The following is a 24,921-nucleotide window of genomic DNA, read 5'->3' as shown; positions in this document are numbered from 1 at the left end:
GGCCACCTTACAAGCTCCAGCAGGTCTTTAAAAGGGTGATGGAGAGCACCCGGAGCTTGCTGGTCACCTGCAAGAGATGATATAGGGAGGGGAGGAGACACTGTGACAGTCATTCTCATCCAGCAGGGCAAGTGCACACTGTGCCAGAGATGTCTGCCCTGCAGGGGGTATTGGTAACTCACCCCCAGCCATACAGCCACAACTGGGGCCAGAGTCTCATGGGCATAGCGCCATTGAAGGCAATAGAGATGCAGATTTCCACCAGCTGAGGGGCTGGCCTGGTAACTTCTTGGCCAGGGAGAGCAGTAAGCTGGGGTGAGACTGCCCCTAGGCTCTCACAGCCAGCTCTGGGTGCACTGACATCAGCACCCGCCTGTGTCAGCCAAGGGAAACATTCAGGATGGAGCAGTGTCAGGACAGGGGCGGCAGAGAGGAGCGATGAGGAAAGATTCAAAGAGCGAAGGGGGGGTGTAGTTTGTCCACCCACTTTGCAGGCCCAGCTCACACTGGTGTTGACCCACAGCAGCCCTCTAGCCGGGCCAAGGGGGCCAGGCATAGGGGGCAAATTTCTACATTGGTGTTTGTTTGGGCCATGCTCAGGGACCTGGGGTGAATTTAACTAGGGCCAAGGGGTGGTAAATGTGCAGGAGCTCCCAGATAGGGGGCCTTGGAAGCCATGACTGGAAGCCACCCAGCCTCCAGGGGTTTGGGGTGGGGTGAGGTCAGCTCAGAACAGCTGGGCAGGCTCTGTACAAAACACATGGGAGGGGTATGGGGGCATCAGGGCTGCACTGCAGTGGGCACAGGCAGATGTTGAACTGCCACCTCTCTGGTCTTCCCTCCAGTTGTTGAGGCCTGTTTGCCTTTCCCTGGTGATGGGTGTAGTAAGTGCAGGCCATGATAAAGGCCCAGTATGAGGCCTGAGGCCTGAACTAAAGTAATGAACAAGACTTTGCTAATATAAAGCCAAGTTAAGCTGTGAGCCAGAGGCAGGCCCTGCTCACAGAAGCTGGCAAGGAAAGGGCTGATACATATCTAAAAGGTACTGAACATTCACAAACTTGCACATTCCACACAGATAACAAAGAACAGGCTGGCCCATCCCAATGACAGGGGCAAAAGGGTAAAATGATGGATAGAGTTGTTTTGATCGAACCAACATGTACAAGGTAGAAGGGGGCACCTAAATACATAGAAAGGTTGTACCGTGCTACGTGGAGGGGTTGTACCTCATACGTCAGGTGTGATGTGTAACTTGTTTGTGTCTGTGTATAAGAATGCATCCTGGGGCGGTGCCTTTGTCCGGCCGAGGGCAGTGGAAAGTCCCGCCAATGAGCCGGGTCCATTGCCAGAGGCACTTTCTCTTAGTATGCCCTGAATTAGGCTAAGAAACCTACAGGGAACTGCAATTGTGTCCGAGGTCGCAATAAACCTAGCCGACGTGGCTTTGCATCTTACTGGACTCTGTGGTTATTGGGGGTTCTCGTCGGGTCTGCTGTGTCAGCTATCTGCAGAGCTGGGGTAGCACACAGAGGGAACACACGCACGCAGCCGAGTGATATCAACAAGGAGAAAGCAGAGCACCACACCGGTAGCACTCTGACAACACGCTTCTGACAACACTGGGCGTTGTGTTCCTTGACACGATGGGGATATAACCCCTGCCCCCTAAAGTACCTGTTCTGTTCCCCGGGCCTGAGAGGGTTTGGTTTAAAGGGCTCGTCCCAGGCGAGATCCTGCATCCTTGGTCCAGGCTGCCCTGTCCCTTTGGCCAGCTGGGGATCCAGGAGACCCTGGGAACAGCTTTAGCCAGGCCTGTGCCACTACTAAATAAGAGCGGCAGTATGAGAGCTGGGGAGTCCCTCCAGGAGCCCCCACTGGGGCATTACCCCTGGAAGGCAGTAACGGATGGGCCCCTTTCTCCTGCCCGCTTGCTGGATCTCGCCACCCAGTGTGGGACTGAACATCAGTCTGGTGAATGCGCCAGCGGGGGCTAGTTTGTGGGTACAAAGATCTGAGGAGAACTTTCCCTCCTTTGGCGCTGCCCTGCCATGAGAGCGAAGGGGAGAGGAAAGGCGGTAGCTGCAGAACCTACAGACAGAGCGATGTCCTTATGGCGCTGACAGGGCTGGTTTAGGATTCCTGTCCAGTGATAGTAGTGGCAGATTTTAACCAAATTTCCATCACTTTTCACCCTGGAAGCCAGCAAGAGCATGGCAGCACCCTGTGCTGCAGAGGCCCTCGCTGCATGCAGGCTCAGGAATGCACGTCCTTCCCCAGGGGAGCCTCGTCCCCAGGCTGCCCTCAACCTTGTCAGTAGGCCTGCGGGACACCAGGGGTCCCATCCTTTCTGCCATGTGCTCTCATGGAGTGAGAGGAAGGCGGGAATGGGCTCATGATTTATGACAATCCGTTTTCTGGCTAGGACCATAGCACAGGCCCTGCTAGCCCACCCCCTAGCCCCCATTCACATGTCCGCAGTTTGCTGGGATCTCCTGTGAGCTGCCAGGCCTTACATCATCAAACAATGGCAGGAGTTGCTCAGCCACTTGCACAGCCGCACGGCTGGCGCTCTGCCTGTCCATGCCGGCGAGGAGGTGTTTCAGCACGGCGATGGCCTTGCGGATGAGGGCTCTGTCTACCTCCTGGAGTCGCTCCAGGACATCTGGCAGCAGACGCTGGAGTTTCCCCACCTGTGTGAAACAAGGAGCTGCTTTACGAAACACCCTCCAGTGACCCAACAAGCCATTTCCAAAACAATGTCTGCCTCCCCTGCAGACAGAGGCATGGGAGCTAGGGGTGCTGGGGGTGCTGCAGCACTCCCAGGTTTTACGCAGGACTCTGCTCCTGGCCCCACACACAGGGTCCCAGCTGCCGGCCCTGCGCCAACCCCCAGCTATGGCCCCAGCCTTGGTCCCCTTGCCCCATCCATCCCCCGCCCCTGCCTCCTGGAGCCATGGCCCTGCTCCTGACCAAAGCTCTAGTGGTGGAGGGGTGTGTGGACAGGGGTAAGGGGGGGGTGCAGCACCTCCACTATAAAAAGTCTTCCAGCTCCCCTGCCTCCAGAGACATATTACAGCCTCAAAGCCTTTGCACAGCCAGCTAAGATCACGGGCAGTGGGTCTGGCAACCTGCAACATAAGCAGCTGCTTCCTTGTCCCCCAGATCTCAGGGGATGGTTTTTATTAGCAGATATCATCCGTGGGAAGTTCTCTACACAACACGTTGACCCCAAATAAATCAAGTGTATTATTGTTCAAATAGCACCTCGAGGGCCTGTCTGCAATAAGGGCTTGTGCTGGGGGCTTTCCAGGCACAGTCAGAGACGGTCCCTGCCCTAGAGCTTACAGGCTAGACACACGAAGGAAGGATTTCTATCCCCATTGTACAGACATGGAACTCGGGCACAGAGAGGTTACGTGACTCGCCCACAGTCACTTAGGGAGTCTGGCGGAGCCAGGAACCGAACCTGGGTTCTCCTGAATCCTGGTCCTTACAGCCCAGCCTAGGGGAGGGAGCCAATATTGCACACTAGTTCTAGGGTTAGTCTGTTACTAAAAGCCAGATTCAGTCATTTCTGTATTTGGTTTTTCAACCTTTCAAAGACAGCCCCACAAAATCTCAACCGGCATCAGGGAAAAAATAGGTCATATACAGGCTAACCGGTTCCAGAAAGGAAAATGAACCACAAGCAAGTGAAAACCAGGCTGAAGTGCATGGACCGATGGGAATGGTGTATAACAAAGAATTACAGTCACGCCCTCTCCATGTCTGATCTAGTCATAGTCCGGGTTTAATAAACCGGACTGACCCCCCTATTCTCAGGCGAAGTAAATTATCATTAACGAGAGTTGCCTTCAGATTGTCTCCTCTTTACCAGGCTGTCAGATCTGTGTATTTAAGCCCCAAGGACTTTCTCTGCCTTCACTATATTGTGGGTATCAAACTTGTTATGAGATCTTAGCAGCAAAAGGCCCTTCCAGAGCTCTTCAGAGGAGCGAGTGCTGCGGGACAGAGCCGTGACGTCAACAGTTAAAACCTATGAGGCTTTAAAAGGGGATTTGTAGGAAAAAATGGTTCCTAATTGTAGTGAAATGGCTCTATCCAAGCGTCCCTGATCACTGGGGTCGCCAGCATTCCCTGGGGGTCTAGAGTCTGCAGCTCTGCTGCTACTCTAGTGCTAGGGTTCTTTGGATCACAGAGACCCCAGACACAATCAGGCCCAGCTGTGCCAGATGCTCCACACACCTAGAGACGCACCCTGCAGGAGCCAGGCCCTGCCCTGCAGAACAGCAGACAAAGGCCAGGCAGGGGCTTGCCCAAGGGCACCCCGCAGGTCAGTGGCAGAGCCAGGAATAGAAGCCAGGGCTCCTGACTCCAGGCCAGGGCCATACCCCCTGGGAAGGTTTCAATGACCCCAGCCCTGCAGCAGCTCCCTGCGGTTCTGGGTTTATCCCCCAGCCCTCCTCCCCTCTCACCTTCTCTGGGAGACGGGCCAGATTGAGGAGGCCTTTGAGCCCCAACCAGCGCACCACGGTCTGGTGGTCTCTCAGCTGCCTGCTCATCTCCTCCACGATGGCGTCTTCCAGCCCGTAGCCAAGGTCAGGGCACTGGAGGAGCTAACACACCAACAGCAAATCAAGCTAGAGAACGGGGCTGGCCTCTCGCGACTCATCTCTGCCACAGGGCCCTTAGCTCCACTGGCCAAGGCCCGGCATGGGCTGCATGCAGGGCATCGCGATTGGTCACTGTGTGGGCCCCACTGAAGCGCTGCTAGCGCGGCGGCCCCTCGAGGCTCCAGCTGAGATCAAGGCCTGCCCTGCTCCTCACTAAGGCTCAGCTGCACACGGAGCAGTGGTGTGGGGTGGGGTCTGCAGCCTTGTGCTCCAAAGGGTCGCCCGGTCTGCGGGGCAGGTGAACTGGCCATGAATGGGCAGGCGGCTGCCCGGCCTGCGCATGGCACCACGGATGTCAGAGGGGGCTCGAGGCCGAGGTCACACAAGGGACCATTCTATGGAACTGAGCCTTGGGAACAAGAGACACCTGACCCTGGGCCTTGCTCCAGCCCCATGACACCAGCTGGGACAGGTAACAATGCCCAGACTGAGTGACTCCACCCCTAGGGTTGTAGGAGCTTTCCCTGCCCCTGCTCACCCACCCACCCCAGGGCCTTCAGGGCCACCCCTCTCCTGGCCATAGGCATGGCGGCAAGTTCCATTGGCCCATGGTGCCTGGGCACCATGGGCCTCAGCCCCACCTTCTCCCCCACGTCTCCCAGGCCATTTAAAACAGCTTGGGGCCCCACCACCACTGGCAGCGCGGCAGGCGGCCTCCTGCCTGCTTGCTCCCATGGCTGCCAGCCCCTCCCTGTGGCCCCTGGGTGGGGTGGGCGTGCCCCTGCAGCCAGTAGGAAGCTGTGGGGGCAGTGCCTCGGGGTAGCAGCACATGGAGGGCCCCCGGCCTGCCCTGCCTAGGAGCCCCAGATAAGCGCCGCACCCTCCCAACTCCTCCCAGAGCCTGGCCCCACCCCTTTCCCGACCCCTCTGGCCCCCAAACTCCTTCCCAGAGCCTGCAGCCCCTCCCTCCACACACCCCTCCTGTCCCCAAACTCCCTCCCAGAGCCTGCATCCCCACCCTCTCCTGCACTCCCACCCTCTGACCCATCCCAGAGCCTGCACCCCAGGCCCCCTCCCCCACCCAAACTCCCTCCCAGAGACTTAGGCAGGTTGGGGGCAGAGTTTAGGGGGGCAGAGTTTGGAGGGGCAGGTTCTGCTGAGCACCACCAAAATTTCTACAAATCTGCTGTCCCTGGCCATAGGTCAGCCCCATGCCCCAGTCACCGCTGGGCCGGGGCTCTTCTCACGACCCTCACCCGCTGGTGAGGCTCACCTGAATGAAGAGCGCCACGGCCGGGACGTACCGCCTATCGTCCCGATCGCTGAGGATGGCCATCAGATGGTAGAAAATCCAGTTTCGCTCCTGGAAATTGAGCGAAACCATGGCCCTGGCATAGGAAACACAAACACCACATCATCAAGGTGGGCAAGGACTGGTCCTCCATTTATGAATCTAACCAGACCAGTGCCACAGGACAGGGGATCCCGGGCGACTAGTCACGCGCAGCTGGCACGGACTAGTTCCTGCTGGCTTAAAATGCCCAGCGGCTTATGTGCTAGAGACCCAAACCCTTAATCACTCGACAGGGAGCCCTTCCATGAGGCCAGCTCTGAGCACGTAGTGCTGTGGCTGCAAGAGAACTGCAGACAAAGAAGGGTGTCGGTGGGGTCGGTGGTCTTCCTCATGTGCCCAGATATTGGGTGATGAGAGACAGAAGGGTGGGTGAGAGAATATCTTAGATTCACCCAAGACAAGCGCTGGAGCTTTCTGTGTTAGCTTCTCTCTCACCCACAGTCACTGGGCCAACCAAAGACATTCCCTCCCCCACCTTGTCTCTCTCATGTGCTGGGCCTGACAGGGCTACACCAACGCTGCGGAAAGACATGGCGGAGGCTGTCTTTGCCCAGCCATGCCTGCCAGAGCCACGCAGGAAGCGGTTTCGCCAGGCAGCGCAGGGTGGAGAAGTAGCCGACTGACCCCTTGGCCAACAGCACAGAGGCTGCGGCCTGTTCCATGCAGGCGATTGGGAGCCGCGTCTCACCCAGCAGGGAAGGCAATGTGGCCGTGTCCTGGGCCAGGAGGAGCTGCTGCTGTGATCGGTTCTGGGCAGCACTCACCGGGCAAGCAGGCAGACACCTTTGTGGTGCGTGTCAGAGCTCATGAGCAGGTCCCAGCCGCCCTGCTTCATCATGAAGGTGACCTGCTCCTTGTAGCCAGCGCATAGAAGCAAAGCTTCCATGGCCTTCACCGCGACCCTGTGTGCAGGCGAGCCTCTTGTTACTGAGTGAGCCCAGGCCAGGCCCTGCCGCGTGCCTGCGGGCGGCGCTGCAGAACCCAGGCTGGGTGTCGGGCTGGCGGTACCTGGCGGGGCTGAGGGTGCGGCCGTGTCCTCCTGGTTATGCTCCCTCTCCTGCGAAGCAGTGTGCTGCACTGTGTGGGTGACGTGGAAGAGCAGCGCGACGTAGAGCTGAGGGAAGAGCTCCTTCACCTCCTGCCTGCAGGCCTGCTCCTGCAGGATCACATACAGGGCTCTTGTGGCCTGCAGCTAAGAACAGGAGACAGACATCACTGCAGGGATTTCGTCCTTCCCACGCTCCCCCAGGGCACCTAGAGGGGTTGGGGTGGGCTGGGGAGCTAAGGCCTGGGATGCTGGGTTCAATTCCTAGCCTGTGAGACCTTGGCTAGAACCACACAAGGGACTTGGCCCAGCGTGGCCATGCCCAGCTGCATGTGCCCTGCTGCCCAGTGGACTCACAGCCCTGGGTTAAGTGCCCAGGCTCCGTATATGCTCCAGAGAGAGAGTCAGTTGGGCCAATTGTTAAAGCGGGTGAAAGGGATGGGCTGGGTAATTTCAGGCCTGTCAGCCTGACATCGATCCCAGGCAAGATAATGGAGCAGCTGGTATAAGATTCAATTAATAAAGAATTAAAGAGGATAATTTATTTAATGCAAATCAACAATTTTTCGATGAGATGACAAGTTTGGTAGATAAAGGAAATGGTATTGACATAATGTATGTAGACTTCTGTAAGGCGCTTGAGTTGGCGCTGCACTCCAGTTTGATCAGAAACCTAGAAGTTACAAAAGTAACGTGGCACACATGAATTGGATTATAAAGTGGCTGATAGGTCTCAAAATGTAATTGTAAACTGGGAATCAGCATTGCACAGGTGTGTTTCCAGGATGGTCCTTGCAGGGATCGGGTCTTGGCCCTCTGCGATTTAACATTTTCATCAATGACCTGGAAGAAAACCTCAAATCGTCACTGATAAAGTTTGCAGATGACACAAGAATTGGGTGAGTGGTAAATAATGAAGAGGATAAGTCACTGATACAGAGCGATCTGAATCACTTGGTAAACTGGGGAGCAATCAAACAGTATGTGTTTTAATATGGCTCATTGTAAATGAATACATCTAGGAACAGGACGAGGACTCTATCCTGGGAAGCAGAGACTCTGTAAAGGACTTGGGAGTCCTGGTGGATAATCAGCTCATGTGATCCTGGGATAAATAAACAGAAGAATCTAGAGTGGGAGTATTTGGCACTGGTGTGACAACTGCTGGGATCCTGGGTCCAGTTCCGGTGCCCCAATGCAAAAGAATGTTGATGAATTGCAGAGGGGTTCAGAGAAGAGCCATGAGAATGATTAAAGGACTAGAAACCATGTCTTATAGTGATAGGGTGACCAGACAGGACAGGGGTTGGGGGTAATAGGAGCCTATATAAGGAAAAGACCCTAAAATCAGGACTGTCCCTATAAAAATCAGGACCTCTGGTGAGAGATATAGGAGAGACTCAAGAAGCTCGATCTATTCATCTTAACAAAGAGAGGGTTGAGGGTGACTTGATTACTGTCTATAGGTATCTCCCTGGGAAACAAATATTTAGTAATTGGCTTTTCAGTCTTGCAGAGAAAGGTCTAACATGATCCAGTGGCTGGAAGTTGAAGGTAGACATTCAGACTGGAAATAAGGCATAAACATCACAGTGAGAGTAATTAATCATTGGAAGAATTTACCCAGGGTGGTGATAGATTCTCCATCACTGACTATTTTTGAACCACGATGGGATGTTTTTCTTCAAAGACCTGCTCTAGGAATGATCTGGGGGCAGTTCTCTGGCTTGTGTCAGGCAGGGGATCTGACTAGATGATCGCAGAGGTCCCTTCTTGCCTTGAACTCTATGAAGCTAAGAGTGAGGAGCTGCCTAAACCAACCAATAGGAAATGCGGAGGAGAGGGATGTGGCCTAAGCCCCACCCCTAAAGGGAATTTGGTATCTATCTCTACTTGGGAACACTTAAATAGTCATTGGAGCAGAGTTTTGACCCCAGGTCTCCCAGTTGGGTACCCTAACCACTGGGCTAGAGACAGTGGTGTAGTCGAAAATATGAAGGTCCTGGAATGCCACTAAAATACTGATTTTCTTCAATATGAATTATAGAAATTCACATTTTATTTGTCTACTGAATTTCTGGTACAGTAATCCTGGGCTAAACCAGGCATGGCTGGAGACAGGCCAGCTGTCCAAAATAACAAGGTATTGGATTTTTTTTTAATTGTACACCCCCCCCATAGTAGCTATTCAATTTATTTTAAATGTTGAAATCATTGTGCTGAAATGCCATTACTGTGTATGCAATAGAATACAATAGAAATGCCATTACTGTGTCTACAATAGAATATGTAAAAGATATAACTCTAGACAGAAGTGTACAGTACAGTGGTAAAAACCAATGAATCGTAGCAAGTTTTCTTTTACTTTAGCCTATAGGCTAATGAAAATAGAAAATAAATCATGCTGCTGCACTACAGACATTACTGTATCAGGCTGAAATAATAAAAGTTTATTTTAAATGTAGCTAGTAGGCTACACAAGTAACACAAAATCCATCAAGGCATAACGGGCTGGAGTAGCAAAGGCCTGCTGGAATGCATTGATCTAATTTTACAAATATTTCCACAAAGCGTCTTTCTCCATATTGTATTTTCTGTGTCTGTGAATCAGAGGAGAACAAGGATGTCTGAGCCAAGTTCTGGCACAGCTGAGAGGATGCCACATGGAAAATGAAGGGCCATGTAGCTTGCTAAACGTGAGTGATGACGTATGCGGAATAAGCCCCTTGCTACATTTCCATTCACAATCATAGTCATGTGGCTGAGGGTATGGCTACACTTGCAGCTGTACAGCACTGGGAGTTAAAGCTGTCTTCGTACAGCTGCGTAGGGAAAGCACTGCAGTCTGTCCACACTGACAGTTGCCAGCGCGCTGTTGTGGCCACATTTGCAGCATCTGCAGCGGCATTGGGAGCAGTGCATTATGGTCAGCTATCCCAGCGTTCCAAGTGGCTGCAACGTGCTTTTCAAAAGGGGGGGTGGAGTGTGACAGGGAGCGTGGGGAGAGAGAGTGGATTTTGGAGCCAACACTGTGTCAGCAGCTGCCTTGCAAGTTCCAACCCCTCCCCTAGCCCTCTCTGACTCACTGAAAGTGAACAGCACCTCTTTGTTTTTCCTCACAGACCAGATAAGCAGCCGCTCATGAAACGGACCCTCCTCCCTCCCCTCTATTCAAGCAAACACGAGCTGTGGGCCTTCCAAAGGGAGCCCTCTGCCTCTGCTCATTTACAGCAAACAGGAGCTGGGTTTGTTTTTTTGATAAGCAGCTCCCGGGCCCAGAGTTTACAACAAAACAAAGAGCGGAACCTTCACTTAAAAGGGTTATGGGAAGCTTCGGAGATCAGTCACTGCATACTAAGGTTATTCCCTGTTTACACTGGTGCCCCAGCGCAGCAGCTGGCAGCACAATACTCTTTATTCCTCTCGGGAGGTGGAGTACAAGCGGCGCTGTAGCCACGGAGATACAGCGCTGTATGTGCCTTGCCAGTGTGGACGGGAGTGAGTTACAGCGCTGTTGGTGGCTTTATTGCGCTGTAATTCTCAAGTGTGGCCAAGGCCTTAGATAAAGTGAAAAGGAGGTAGGGCTGCTGTGTAACCAATCTGGTCTGTCACTGACAGGAATTGTCAATGCCTAGCATGACTCTCTTGATTATACTGGTCAGAAGTGCCAGCTGAGCTGAAACCACTGCTCAGCTCCACGCGTGTGATTTCATGCAGCATGGCTGAAGCCTGGTCTACACTACAAAGGGGTTCGAATTAGGGTGCAAATTCAGCTACGTGAATAGCGTAGCTGAATTGAGTACCTAATTGAACTACTCACCCGTCCAGGCAGCGGCGGTCGAACTCGCGGCTCCCCGTCGACTCCACCACCGCGTTTGCACTGGTGGAGTACGGAGTTGACTGCGGTGCTTCGGAGTTCGAACTATCGCATCTAGATCAGGCGCGATAGTTCGAACTCCGAAAATCAAACTCACGCGTCGACCCAGATGGTAAGTGTAGACTAGCCCTGAGTGTGAGCGTGGATTTAGGCCTTGGCTACACTTGAGAGTTACAGCACAATAAAGCCACCAACAGCGCTGTAACTCACTCCCGTCCACACTGGCAAGGCATATACAGCGTTGTATCTCCTGGCTACAGCGCTGCTTGTACTCCACCTCCTCGAGAGGAATAAAGAGTATTGCTGCTGCTGCTGCTGCTGCGCTGGGGCACCAGTGTAAACAGGAATAACCTTAGTACGCAGTATCGACTCATCCCACCCCCCTTTCTGGCTCAGGTTACAGCCTCAGGTACTGACCCTCACCTAAAGTCATCCCCTGCTCTCCCATCCCCCATGCAGACAGTCCCAGTAAAACTAAACACCATTTCCAGGTCAATCCATCCCTCTCCCTACAGCGTCACAGGGCTATAGATAACAAAATAAAATTCACCAAAGACAAATGTGAGGTGCTACATTTAGAGAAGAAAAAGCAAATGCACAGATACAGAATGGAGGATAACCAGCTGAGAAGGATCTGGGAGCTGTGGTGGATCACAACCTCAGCATGAGTCAGCAATGCGATGCTGTTGCAAAAAAAGCAAATGCAATTTTAAGTTGCATTAACAGAGGTATAGCCAGGGCCGGCTCCAGACGCCAGCGTGCCAAGCGCGCGCTTAGGGCGGCAATGAGAGCCGCAGGGGGCGCGCTGCCTGTCGCCGGGAGGGCAGCAGGTGGCTCCGGCAGACCTCCACAGGAGTGCCTGCGGAGGGTCCGCTGGTCCTGCGGCTCCGGTGGACCTCCCGCAGGCATGGCTGCGGATGCTCCACTGGAGCTGCGGGACCAGTGGACCCTCCGCAGGCATGTCTGCAGCAGGTCCACTGGAACCGCGGACCAGCGACCGCCAGAGCACCCCCCGTGGCGTGCCGCCCTGCTTGGGGCGGCAAAATTACTAGAGCCGCCCCTGGGTATAGCATGCAAGTCATGGGAGGCGATAGTACCACTCTACTCAGTGCTGGTTAGGCCTCAGCTGGAGTACGGTGTCAGTTTTGGTCACCAATGTCTAGAAAGGATGTGGAGAAACTGGAAAGGATCCAGAGGCGAGTGACAAAGGTGATCAGAGGATGGAACACAAGCCATAAGAAAAAAGGCTGAAGGAACTGGCTATGTTTTGTTTGGAAAGGAGGAGATTAAGGGGACTAGATAATGGTCTTCAGATACTTGGAAGGCTGCCATAAAAAGATAGAAAAGTTGTTCTCTCTTGCCACAGAGGGCAGGACAAGAGGCGATGGGGTCAAACTACAGCACAGCAGATATAGATTAAGCCTCAGGAAAAACTTCCTAACTGTAAGAAGAGTAGGACGATGGGAAAGATGCCTAGGGAGCTTGTGGAAACTCTTTCGCTGGAGGTTTTCAGAAGGAGGCTGGAGCCATCTGTCCAGGGTGGGTTAGAAACAAGAAGTCCTGCATTGTTGCAGGGGGCTGGACGAGCTGACTTTGCGATCCCTTCTCACCCTGTGATTCTATGAGTGCTGCTGAATAGCACCAGGAGAGCGTTTCGGCGTGTTCCGGCTCGAATATAGCACTGGCTAAAGTCACACTCTCTCTCTCTTTGGCCCAATGACTATACCCCGTGGGAGACTGAGAGACCCCCTCAGGCCATGATGGGGACACACGGCACTCCTTCCCTTGCTGCAGGGGCTGGTACTTACGGCCAAGGGGGGGAAGCCAGCCGGTCTCTCAGAGAGCTGATACCGTCGCCGAGCCGGCTCCTGCAGCCTGCTGACCAGCTCCCCAAGGATCTTTCTTGAGGTGTTGGGCTGGGATGTCAGCATCTTCCACATCTCCGCAGCAACACTGCAAAGGGAGAGAGCCAGTGGCACCCGATCAGAGCCCTGCCAGCCTCCTGCACCCCTCGGCACTGGCACGCCTGCTGGGTCTCCCCTCACCGGCCGGCCCTTTGTTGCCCTCCTGCTCCTGCAAGGACCCCGTTGGCTGGTGCAGGTTACATGGGGCCAGGTCTGAGTGTCAGCCACAGGAGAGGCCGAGGGATGCCGTACAGGGTTTTGCAAATTGGCCTGTGTCCAGGGCAAGCCAGCCTGCAAAACCCTCCAGGAGAAGCAGCAGCTCTGCAGGGAGCAGGAGATCTCTGGAGGGTTCTGCACTCCCCTGTCTCTGGCAGCGGGACCAGTCCGGGGGACCCAGAGTGCAAGTGGTGGTAGCCGCAGCCCCGTACCTGTCACATGACCGTGAGCAGCCCAGCAGGGTTCCGACCACCTCCTCGCTGAACCGGTAGCCCAGCAGGAGAAGGGCCCTGCGCAGCTCCTGCCGGGCAAGTGGCTCGCTGATGGAGTCCAGGTGGTTATAAATGCTCCTCACAGCCTCTGACATCTGGAAGGGAAATGGGAGTTGGGGCCTTGGCTTCCTCGCACGGCTATTGATCTGGGAGCCAAGGACCTGCTGCACCTGAGAGCCATCTGCCCTCCCAGAACCTCTTCACCAGCCCCAGGCCTAGAACACAGCACTAGTTCCCAGCCTATCGATTCATAGACTGCAAGGCCACAGCGGTCATGGTGATCACCTAGACCAGGGTAGGCAACCTATGGCACGTGTGCTGAAGGTGGCACATAAGCTGATTTTCAGTGGCACTCACACTGCGGGGCCTGGCCACGGTCCAGGAGATCTGCATTTTAATTTCATTTTAAATGAAGCTTCTTAAAAATTTTCAAAAATGTCTTTACTTTATATACAACAATATTTAGTTATTTATTATAGACTTATAGAAAGAGATTTTCTACAAACATTAAAATGTATGACTGACACGTGAAACCTTAAATTAGAGTGAATAAATGAAGACTTGGCACACCACTTCTGAAAGGTTGCTGACCCCTGACCTAGACTGACCCCCTGCATTTCACAGGCCAGAGAACTGCCCCCCAATAATGCCTAGCATCCAGAGACAGAGTCTCCCACGGATGGGCTCCCCCAGCACAGTGTTCTCACTGCAGCTCTTACCCTCCACCAGCGGAGGCCAGGAACCTCCAGGATCGTATGCAGCATGTTCCTGGCCGTCACTGCGTCATGGACGCTGGAGTCTCTCATGCCGTCGATAGCAGTGAGGAGAAAGTCCATGCCTTCAGACGGCTCCAAGTACTTCCCAAAAATCTGAAACAAACTGCGCAGTGAAACCCCTTTGCTGCCCAGCGCGGATCCGGTCAGTGGCCTAGCAGCCAGGACTGGCCCGGCCAGGAGTGCAGGCAAACCCCACTCTTCCGGGACAGGCCTGGCTTACTGCACCTGGGCAGCACAGTACCCAGCCAGCAATCGGAAGCTGTCATGCATGGCAGAGGCCAGCGTGGCAGTGCGGGGGCACAATACTGCGCCATGCGGATACACTGTCTAGTGCTCAGCAGGGCTGGCGCTCATGCGCAGATGCAATGATGCCTTTTATTGCATTAATCTCTGAGTAAGATCTAAGAAACCTGACAAGGAGCTGGGATCAGCTTTGGATGAGCCCCATTGCATCTTGGGATGTGTCATGTAAGGAGGCATATTGGGCTGCATTAGTAGAAGCACTGCCTGCAGATGGAGGGAAGTGATTATTCCCCTCTATTCGGCACTGGTGAGGTCACACATGGAGTGTGCGTCCAGTTTTGGGCCCGCACAAGAGAAAGGATGTGGACAAATCAGAGAGAGTCCAGCAGAGGGCAATGAAAATGATGCGGGGGCTGGGGCACATGACTTGATAGCAGCCTTCACTACCTGCAGGGGGGTTCCAAAGAGGATGGAGCTCGGCTGTTCTCAGTGGTGGCAGATGAGAGAACAAGGAGCAATGGTCTCAAGTTGCAGTGGGGGAGGTTTAGGTTGGATATTAGGAAACACTATTTCACTAGGAGGGGGTGAAGCACTGGAATGGGTTACTTAGGGAGGTGGTGGAATTTCCATCCTCAGAGGTTTTTAAGGCCTGGCTTGACAAAGCCCTGGCTGGGATGATTTAGTTGGGTTGGTCCTGCTTTGAGTAAGGGGTTGGACTAGATAATTTCCTGAGGTCTATTATTCTATGAGGTGGAGTGGGCCATAGGCAGGTCTCTGTCCCAGCTGGATGGGGTTAGTCTGTCCCTTCCCCCTGACTCCTAGGGTGTTAATTTCTGACTCCTGATAACTCTGGGCACAACAATCCCAGGAAGCACTGACTGTAGTTACCAATGTGATATTTCTGGTGTTGGTGACCCAGAAGGCTGTCTCAACTTGACTGTTCTTGAGGATCTGCCGATACTCTGCACCGAGCTTCCTCAGAATTTCAGCTGACCCAGGGCGGGGAAACAGACAACAGGCAATATAAATCAGACCTTGGTTAGCAAACGGGAGTTTTGCAAGGAAGTTTAGAGAGGGTGTGTGAGAGACAAGTACATCTAACAAACATACTGTAAACTCAGGCCAATAACCTGTTCCCCCATCCCTCCCCCAAACTAAACAAACTAAACCCCCTGGAAGAGTAAAAATAAACCAGGCAGAAGGGCAGCAGCAGCGTGGGGCTCTCCAGTTGATTGCACTGAATGCAGCATGTACGATTACCAGCCCTGTGGGCAGGTAGCATATGTGGGCATTTGGCCCAAGGAGCTACTGGCCATCGGAGACCAGGAGACCAGAGGGGCTGAACTGGTGGAGCCAAGGGAGACAGTGAGGTACATAGAGGAGACTTTTAGGGATGCAGTAGAGTAGTCCCACCCCCAGTCTGACAGCCTCTGTGCTGCTGAGGAGGGTGAAAGTTTCGGGAAGGAGAACATCGAGCTGGGGCAGAGGAGACGATCCATAGTTGGGACCCACCTTCCAGATGAAGTCATGATGTCCTCTCACACTGAGGCTACCCCTCCTAAGGCGGGAATCCCACTTACAAAGAGAAGCCAGGAAATAGTAATGGGGGATTCAATCAATAGACATATAAACAGTTGGGTTTGTGATGACTGGGAGAACCGCATGGTAAATTGCCTGCCTGGTGCAAGGTTGGAGCTATCACGAGACATCCAGACAGACTTATGTGCAGTGCTGTGGTATGTAACCTAGCGTTTAAATCAGCCTCTGTATGAGATAGCTAATGTGAGTGAATTTTAAAAAAGTCTCCAGATGTGATCCCTGGTAAGCCTGACTTCAGTACCAGGCAAATAGTTGAAACTATAGGAAAGAACAGAATTATCAGACACGTCGGTGAACACAATTTGTTGAGGCAGAGCCAACATGCCTTTTATAAAGGAAATCATGCCTCACCAGTCTACTAGAATTCTTTGAAGGGGTCAACAAGGATGTGGAGAAGGGTGATCCAATGGATATAGTGTACTTGGACTTTCAGAAAGCCTTTGACAGGGTCCCTCACCAAAGGCTCTTAACCAAAGGAAGCTGTCATGGGATAAGAGGGGAGGTTCTCTCATGAGTCAGTGGTTAAAAGATAGGAAGCAAAGGACAGGAATAAATGGCCAGTTTTCACAGTGGAGAGAGGTAAATAGCGTGGTCCCCAAGGATCTGTGTTGAGACCAGTGTAGTTCAACATAGTCATAAATGATCCAGAAAAAGGGGTAACCAGTGAGGTGGCAAAATTTGCAGATGATACAAAATAACTCAAGATAGTTAAATCCAAAGCAGCCTGCGAAGAGCTTCAAAGGGATCTAAAAAAAAAGAGGGACTGGGCAAGAAAATGGCAGATGAAATTCAATATTGATAAATGCAAAGTAACACACATTGGAAATCATAATCCCAACTATACATACAAAATTATGGGGTTTAAGTTAGCACTCAAGAAAGAGATTTTGGAGTTATCGTAAATAGTTCTCTGAAAACATCCAGTCAACGTGCAGCGGCAGTTAAAAATGCAAACAGAATGTTGGGAACCATTAGGAAAAGGATAGATAATAAAACAGAAAAATATCATAATGCTTCTATACAGTGGTGAGCTGGAGCCGTTTCCCACAGGTTCCCTAGAACCGGTTGCTAAAATTAGACCTCCGTGGAAAACCGGTTGTTAAAGGGCCAGGAGGTGGGCAAAGAACTCCGGTCCGCGGGCTGGACCATCCTGTTGCTCCCAGGATTCCCAGCTGGGGAGGCTGAGGTTCCCCTGGCCCCTCCCCCGCTTCCCACCAGCTGCAGCGTGGCCAGCCACCGGCACCAGCTGGGCAGCTCAGCTGAGCTCAGGAGTCGTCCTGCTGCCGCTTTTTGAGTAGCCCGGCAAGTGTGGTGGGGAAGGGGGCTGCTGCAAGCTCAGGGCTGGCCAGAGGGGAGGAAGGAACAAGTGGAGCAATTGGCCCAGGCCCTGCAGGGCCCCGGCCCCACGAGGATGTCTCCCAGGCTCTCCCCGCTTCCCCACCCCACAGAGCCGCAGCATGGCCAGCAGCTGGGCAGCTCAGCTGAGCTCCTGAGTCGTCCTGCTGCTTTGAGCTGCTGGCAAGGTAAGGTACGAGGAGGCTGCAAGCTCCAGGGCCGCGGGGAGGGCAAGTGGGGCAATTTGCCCCAGGCCCTGCAGGACCTCGGACCCTCCTCTGCTTCCCTCCCTTAAATCAGAACTTTTATAGGGAACCGGTTGTTAAGATTTTGGCAGCTCATCACTGGTTCTATATAAATCTATGATGCTTGAAACCTTGAATACTGCGTGCAGTTCTGGTTGCCCCATCTCAAAACAGATATACCAGAATTGTAAAGGTGCAGAGAAGGGCAACAAAAATGATTAGGGGGATGGAACAGCTTCCATATGAGGAGAGATAAAAAATATGGGGGGCAAGTCTACACTTCAAACACTGTATCGCCATAGCTGCACTGGCGCTGTAGAGTTTACGTGAAGATGCTCCTATGCAAACAAGCTCTTAATCCACCTCCTGAGGCGCTGGCTAGGTGAATGGGAGAGGTGCTCCTGCCGACAGGGGTGTGGATTTTCACACCCCTGAGCAATATAGTTATAACAATATAGGTCTGTAGTAGAGACCTGGGACTATTTCGTTTAGACAAGAGATGACTAAGGGGATAAGATGAGGTCTATAAAATCATGACTGGTATGAAGAAAGTGACTAGGAAGTGTTATTTACTCTTGCACATAACAGGAGAACTAGGGGTCACTTTATGAAATGAAGAGGCAGCAAGTTAAAAACAAACAAAAGAAGGTATCTGTGCACACAATGCACAGGCAACCTGTGGAAATTGTTGCCGTGGGATGTTGTGAAGGCTAAAAGTATAATTGGGTTCAAGATAATCAGGGCATGTAACCCCATACTCTGCATGTCCCTAAACCTCTGACTACCAGAAGCTGGGACTGCATGTCAGGGGATGGATCACTCAGAATTTCCCTGTTCAGTTCATTCCCTCTGAAACATGAGGCACTGGCCACTATCTGAAGACACAATACTGGGCTAGATGAAACATTGGTCTGACTCAGTATGTCCATTCTTATGTGAGTTATGAAGAGTAGAATATGGATAGAGGGTAAACATCAGGGTAAACTCCATGGCTTGCAGGACTAAGGATAATAAGGAGGATTTCTTTAAAAAAGTGTATTAGGAACAAAAGAAATCGTAGCAGTGGTGTAGGCTCATTACTAGATGGAGACTGTTTAAAGGTTGCAGAAAAGGTGGAAGTGTTTAATAAATATGGTTTTCATGTTGGAAACCCCATGTCAGTGTATTTAGGAAGGACAAGGGTCTCCAGTGCTCTTACATTTTAGATGCAGCATGAAGGAGTAGAGGTGGCGAAGTCCCTCCACAGCCGATTGGCAGATCTCCTGCTCCTGCTCCGCACGGCACAGAGTGAGACACCCCACCAGCTGGCCCAGGACGCTGAACTCCTCCACTTCCTGACGGAGAGAGGGAGCAAAGGAGTCACTCACCCCTGCAGACCTAGCGCAGCGAGTCCCCTGGCATTGCCCTAGCAATGGGTTAGAACAGGGGAGGCAGAGGCCACCGCAGAGAGACTGGAGACAATGAGGCAGGAGGAGCTGTGGGGCCCATCACCAGGGGCTGAGGAAAGCTCAGCAGGGACGGAGAAATCTGGGCAGCAAAGTCAGCAAACGTTACCCCAGTGGGGACCCAGGTAACAAATGAACTAGCGTCAGTCTCCATCTCAAGGGCAAGTTCCTAATCCCAGCCCCTTCTGCCATCCCCTCCCTTCTTTGACCTCAGGCCCAGGAGCTTGGGGTCACCTTGGACTCCTCTGCTCTGCATCCTGCCTCTCTCACTCCATCCTGGAGCTCCCAGAGCCCTCCTTTCGCGCTGCCCCCAGCCTGCCTGCTCTCTCCTGCCAGCTCTCTCCTGCAGCCTTGTCCTCTCGTCTCCCCCTCCTGCAGCCCCTGCACTGGCTCCCTGCTCTTCCCCACCTGGCACCAAGCCCCTTGCCCTCCTCTCCCGGGGTCTGCACAGCCTCCCCACTCCCACTCCCAGTTCTCTGGCGCCTTTGGCCCCACCATCCCTTTCACTGTGTCCCCTCCACCTCCCTCATTCTGTTCTGCTGCCCCAGCCTCTGGGGCACATCATCCAGCGACCCCCTCCAGCTGCCAGAGGAAGCCCTTCCACAGGGGATGGAGCATCTGGAGCAGCTCAATGGCCCTGAGCATGCAGAGCAAGGGGCGTTCATCTGGTAGCCTGGCAGGAGCTGATGCCAAAGCATCCCACAGGCATCTGACAAAGGGGATGAACAGATACCTGGGTTCGGAGGCTGCTGTCAGGGCAATCCTGTGTAAATGCATTGACCCTGCAGAGCAGACTTTGGTGCTAGGGGAACAGCAGGAGAGTCCTTGGAGACAGAATGATGGAACTCGACCCAAAGCCCACTGGAGTCAGAGGAAAGACCCATCGACATCAGGGCTCGTTAGATTGGACTCCTACTGAGGATCTTGCTGAGTCACTATTCTAGGCCTGCATTTTCCATGCCAGGGCGTGCTGCACCTTGAGGCTGTTCAGTGTAGTTAGGAGGTGGCCAGGGTCACAGGCTGCTCACCTGGAATTTGCACTGAGACCCCATGAATTCCATCAGCCACCTGATCCTTCCCACTGCCCTCAACCGCTCATGTACCTCCTTGGATGTGGTCAGGGAGCAGGACCTGAGAGAAACAAATTGGGACAAATTGCTAAGGAGAAGTACCAAAAAATAGTCCAAGCACATAGGAGAAAATCAGCAAGGCAAAGGCAAAAATGAGTTCTAACTGTCAAGGGACATAAAGACAATCAGAAGCAGCTCTATAAATGCATTAGGAGCAAGAGAAAGACAAAGGAAAGTGTGGGGCCACTACTCAGCAGGGAAGGAGAGCAAAGAATGGATGACACAGACAAAGCCAAGGTGTTTAATGCCTTTTTGCTTTAGTTTTCACTAAAAGGTTAATGACGACTAGATGCTTAACACAATATTAACAACAAGGGGCAGGAATACAGGCTAGACTAGGAGAGAACAGGTAAAAGACAATTGAGGTCAGTTAGATGTATTCAAGTTGGCAGAGCCTCATGATATTCACCCTAGATGGAGCTAGGCAAAGAAATCGCTGAACCTTTAGGAGGTTGAGGTCCCAAAGGACTGGAGAAGAGCAGACACAGAACCTGTCTTCAGAAAGGGGAACAAGGAGGCCCCAAGGAATTATAGACCTGTCAGCCTAACTTTGGTACCCAGAAGATACTGAACAAGTTATTAAACAGTTTGTAAGAATCTAGAGGAGATAATAGGGTAATAACAAATAGCACCATGCCAAACCAATCTAATTTCCTTCTTTGACAGGGTTACTTGCCTAGTGGATGGAGGCAGGCAGTATATGATGATGTATATGAAGTTTAGTAAGGCTTTTGACACAGTCCCACAAGACATTCTCATAAGCAAACTAAGCCAGTCTGATCCAGATGAGATTACTATAAGGTGGGCGTCAACTGATGGAAAGACCATACTCAAGAGGAGTTATCACTGACTCGCTAGCAAACTGGGAGGGTGTCTCAAGTGGGGTCCCCAGGGGTGTGCCTGGTCAGTACTAATCAATATTTTCATTAAGAACTTGGTTAACGGAAAGAGAGGATGCTTGTAAAGTTTGCGGATGACACCAAGCTGGGAGGGGTTGCAAGCACTTTGGAGGACAGATTAGAATTCAAAATCAGCTTGCTAAATTGGAGAGTTGGTCTGAAGTCAACAAGATAAAATTCAGTCAAAACAAAAGTGACGTAACACACTTAGGAAGGAAAAATGCATAAAAACAAAGTGGGGGATAACCGGCTAGGTGGCAGTACTGCAGAAAAGGATCTGGGAGTTATCATGGATCTCACACTGAATATGAATCAACAGTGTGATGCTGTTGTGAAAAGGAAATGCCATTCTGAATTGTGTTAGCTTGGAGCTCTGTGTCCAGTTGCAGGCACCATGCTTTAAGAAAGATGTGAACAAACTGGGGCCAGTCCAGAGGACAGCGACAAAATGATCAGCAGTTTAGAAAACCTGACCTGTGAAGAAAGGTTGAACAAACTGGGCATGTTTCATCTTGAGAAGACAGAGGGGGCACCTGTAACAGTCTTCAAATACGTTAAGGGCTGTTATACAGAGGATGGTGACAAATTGTTCTCCATGTCCCCTGGAGGTAGGACAAGAAGTAATGAGCTTAATCTGCAGCAAGGGAGATTTAAGTTAAATATTAGGAAAAAGTCTAAGGGTGGCTAAGCACTGGAACAGGTGACCTAGGGAAGTGGTGGACTCCCCATCATGGAGGTTTTAAAAAACAGGCTGGACAAACACTCAACAGGGACAGTCTAGGAATGCTTGGCCCTACCTCAGTGCAGGGGGTGGAGTAGATGACCTCTTGAGATCCCTTCCAGCCCTGCACTTCTGTGATTCCCTCTTCCCAGGTTCTGGGATCGAGGAGACCGAATCTCTGTCAAGGACATTTCCCTCTTTTGGGAGCACAAACCACCCACAGAATCTACTTCCTGTGGCCCCAGAACTAGAATGTTGGGGAATCTGGCTCCGGGCTCTGGCCAGGTTGGTGGGGCCATGGTGAACCTGTGGTGGGGCCCACAGGTTCACATGAGGGCTCAGTGGAGAACACAGCAGATCCCGTATGGGGTGGGCGCTCCTCCACCCCACCCCATACAGACGTTTTCAGATATAGTGGGGCACTTGGCCCTCAGCCCAAGAACCTTTGTAGAGCGTGCTCTGAGGCCAAAGGCACGGGGTGTCCCATGCTTGGGATTAAACAGAGCCTTGGTCCCTGAGCCCCACCCAGCTACAGGACTAGTCCCTTCCTGCCCCCACGCCTCCAGACCTTCACGATGTTTGCAGCACCACAAGGTTGGGCTCCTTATCCTCACACACCAAGGCCTTCAGCATCTCATCCATGGTTTTCAGCGTCTGCATGCAGAGCAGAGGAGAAACCAGAGCAAGTGGAGTTACCCAGCCAGGTGATGAACCAATGCCTGGCGTGTGACACCCCAGGTCATAGCAGCCCCTGGTATTACAGCTCACCACTCACTTGTACCCGCAGAGACCTACTACAAACTCCTCCTGGCAACAGGGCCCCACCTGTCTTTGCTCTCCCCAGAAAGCCCACTGCACACAGTCTATCCCACTGGGAGAGTCAGACAGGACTCCACCTTTGGAGGGCAGATTTCCAGCCAAGCTTCTGCTCCCCTGGCCTATGTGCACCTGAAGCAGCCGATCTCAGGCCTGTGCCCCAGCCACGCATGGGGGATGAATGTGCTTGTAAAGGGAGTGTCTGTTCCCCACTAATTGTCGGTGCATGTGAAGGATAAATGCCTACTACTGCTACCCTAGGAGGGAGTTACTCCTTTATCTGGGCCTGTGCTTTGGGGCCTGTGCTTTGGTGCTGCAGGTCCTGCGCTGAAGTCCTGTCGGGAGCTGTGATCATTACACTCTTATGCCAGTGCCAGGTAACCCAGGGGACAGTACGGCGAGTGGCAGGATTCCCACTCGGTTTGGGCGGCTCAACATGGCCGGTTTGGGGCTTACTTTGGTGTGAGAGCAGCCTCCACCTCCTCCATGGTGTGTGCTGGAGGCAGGAGAAGATGCTGGAGAAGCAGGTGGTGAGCAGCCTGGGTCGTGTCAGGAGCCACACCGATAGCTTCACTTTGCTAAGAGAGAGACACATGCGGTTGGGGTCTGAGGCGGGACTGATGTGCTAATATTGCCCTCAGGCTCCCAGGACATTGAAACACCTGCGGGGGCTCCAGCTGGCGGGTGGCAGATGAGAACAGGCCAGGGGGTGGTGGAAGGAGTTGGTGCTGCCTTCTCCCATACCAGCAGGCAGGGACTTAGTGTAGCCTGCAGCTGTCTGCTGTGACCCCACCAGCACTCACCGGCTGGGGCTGAGTTCGCTGTGCTTCACCGAGAAACAACATCCTGCAAATGGCATGGACAGGAGACTAGAGCCTGCTGGCACCAGCGCCTCTGAACCCAGCGGCCACAGTGCAGAGGAGCCTGCCAGTCCTGCCCGCTGGGCAGAGACCCTCCACCACAGCCGTCTGCACTGCGGCTGCACAGTCAGGCCAGCACAGAGATGCTGCATCAGCCCGCTGCCGGGCAGAACCGAAGCAGGGATCTAAGCTCTGCCCCTGCCCATTGCTCTCAGCCTGCTGGACAGGGCACACAGCTGTGTGCAGGGGCAGGAAGGTGGGGACAGCCCAGACAGCATTAACCTCTTCACCCCCACTGCCAGAGCATGGCCCCAGCACATGCAATGAGGTGCCAGGTGACTACCAGGCTGCCCCTGCAGGACAGAGCCGCGCCCCTCGTGGCAGGCAGCCAGTGAGGAACAGCTCGCCCAGTGCTGGCGCAAATCCCGCCCCTCTCACCCCGCAGAGAGCGCAATCATGGCCAATGCCGTTGCCTGCCCGTTGTCAGGAAGCCAGTGCTCAGTGGGAGAGTTGCTCCAGCTCCTGCCCCACCTCCTTCCCATTCCTGGGAACTAATTGAGCCAACAGCGAGCCCAGCTCCAGCCGCAGCATCCATCACCTTCCAGGCGCCTGATGGGCAGGCTTCTGGGAAGCTCAGAGCAGGGCACTAGCGGCACTGAGAGAGTCCCCATGGCACAGGCAGTGCCAAGTGCCAGGCTCAGCCTGCCCAGCCTCTCAGCCACTGGGAGTCGCTGGGCTGCCAGTGTGGCGCAGCTGGCACTGACTCCAATCGCTCCGCTCCAGCAGCACCTAACTGCCCCTCTCCCCTCAGAGGACTGGTCCTGCCTCCACGCCCCTCCCCATATCTTCATAAGGCCACGTGGAGGTCACCAGGCACCGAAGGATCCTCCACCACCTACCCACTGGTGCCAGTCCACATGCACCAGCACCATCATCTGGTGCCACATTTCCTGGGAATCAGAAGATGGGGAGGAGCAGAGGGAATGCTCTGGAAAACTGGCCATGCCAAGTGGCTGGCATGTCTGGCTGCATGTAGCACTGGCTGGGGCTGGGCCGGGCAGGCTGGGTACCTCAGCTTCATGATGGCGAGCATTGCTTGCTGGCGCATCACGCCGGTCAGGAGTCGACGGACTCGTGATCAATCAGCTCCTGAGGAGACAATGTGGGAAATGCCAGCTGGGCTCCAAGCTCCTGCAAGGCTCCGACAGGAGCAAAGCGCAGGGCCTGCAACACGTGGGCTCAGCAGCCAGGTCGTCCTACTGCAGGCTTGATGGTGTGCAGGGCTCCAGCCAGGGAGCGCAGTGCAGGGCCTGTGCTCAGTGTCCCAGTGTCACGCGCCAGTGCTCTGCAAAGGCTCCATCAGCATTATCACCCAAGGACTCCACCTGAGATCAGGCCCCCTTGTGCCCGGTGCTGCACACACACAGTGAGAACCAGTCCCTGCCCCAGTTCGCTCACGAGCTAACTAGACGAGACAAGGCATGGGAGGGGTGAGGCACAGAGGGAAGTGACTTGCCCAGGTCTTACTGCAGAACTGGGAGTAGAACCCGGTGTGCTGAGCCCAGCCC

The 24,921-nt window shown here is 53.4% G+C and overlaps 1 protein-coding gene across 1 annotated transcript; it reads right to left on the bottom strand.

The window, feature by feature from the left end:
• Positions 1 to 7: 7 nt before the first annotated feature.
• On the bottom strand, positions 8 to 24,461 carry LOC120392989 (maestro heat-like repeat-containing protein family member 7). The gene is made up of 12 exons (XM_039517640.1): positions 24,424 to 24,461; positions 19,956 to 20,058; positions 18,681 to 18,816; positions 15,192 to 15,292; positions 14,004 to 14,153; positions 13,225 to 13,379; positions 12,701 to 12,845; positions 6,735 to 7,162; positions 5,890 to 6,004; positions 4,479 to 4,619; positions 2,517 to 2,693; positions 8 to 67 (listed from the first exon to the last, which is right to left on the bottom strand). Exons 1-12 carry the CDS (start codon positions 24,459 to 24,461, stop codon positions 8 to 10), a joined length of 1,749 nt encoding a protein of 582 aa, XP_039373574.1.
• Between the last annotated feature and the right edge of the window lie 460 nt (positions 24,462 to 24,921).

This window comes from Mauremys reevesii, unplaced genomic scaffold, assembly GCF_016161935.1.
Source record: "Mauremys reevesii isolate NIE-2019 unplaced genomic scaffold, ASM1616193v1 Contig131, whole genome shotgun sequence".
NCBI lineage: Eukaryota > Metazoa > Chordata > Testudines > Geoemydidae > Mauremys > Mauremys reevesii.
This window is presented reverse-complemented; position numbering and strand designations above follow the sequence as displayed.

Excerpts from the sequence above, each read along its gene's own strand:
- LOC120392989 (XM_039517640.1), bottom strand. The coding sequence starts at position 24,461 with ATGCGCCAGCAAGCAATGCTCGCCATCATGAAGCTGAG. Across the intron at positions 20,059-24,423 it reads CTCGCCATCATGAAGCTGAG|GTCCTGCTCCCTGACCACAT; the intron begins GTACCCAGCCTG and ends TGTTTCTCTCAG. Across the intron at positions 6,005-6,734 it reads GGTGTCTGCCTGCTTGCCCG|GGCCATGGTTTCGCTCAATT; the intron begins GTGAGTGCTGCC and ends TTCCTATGCCAG.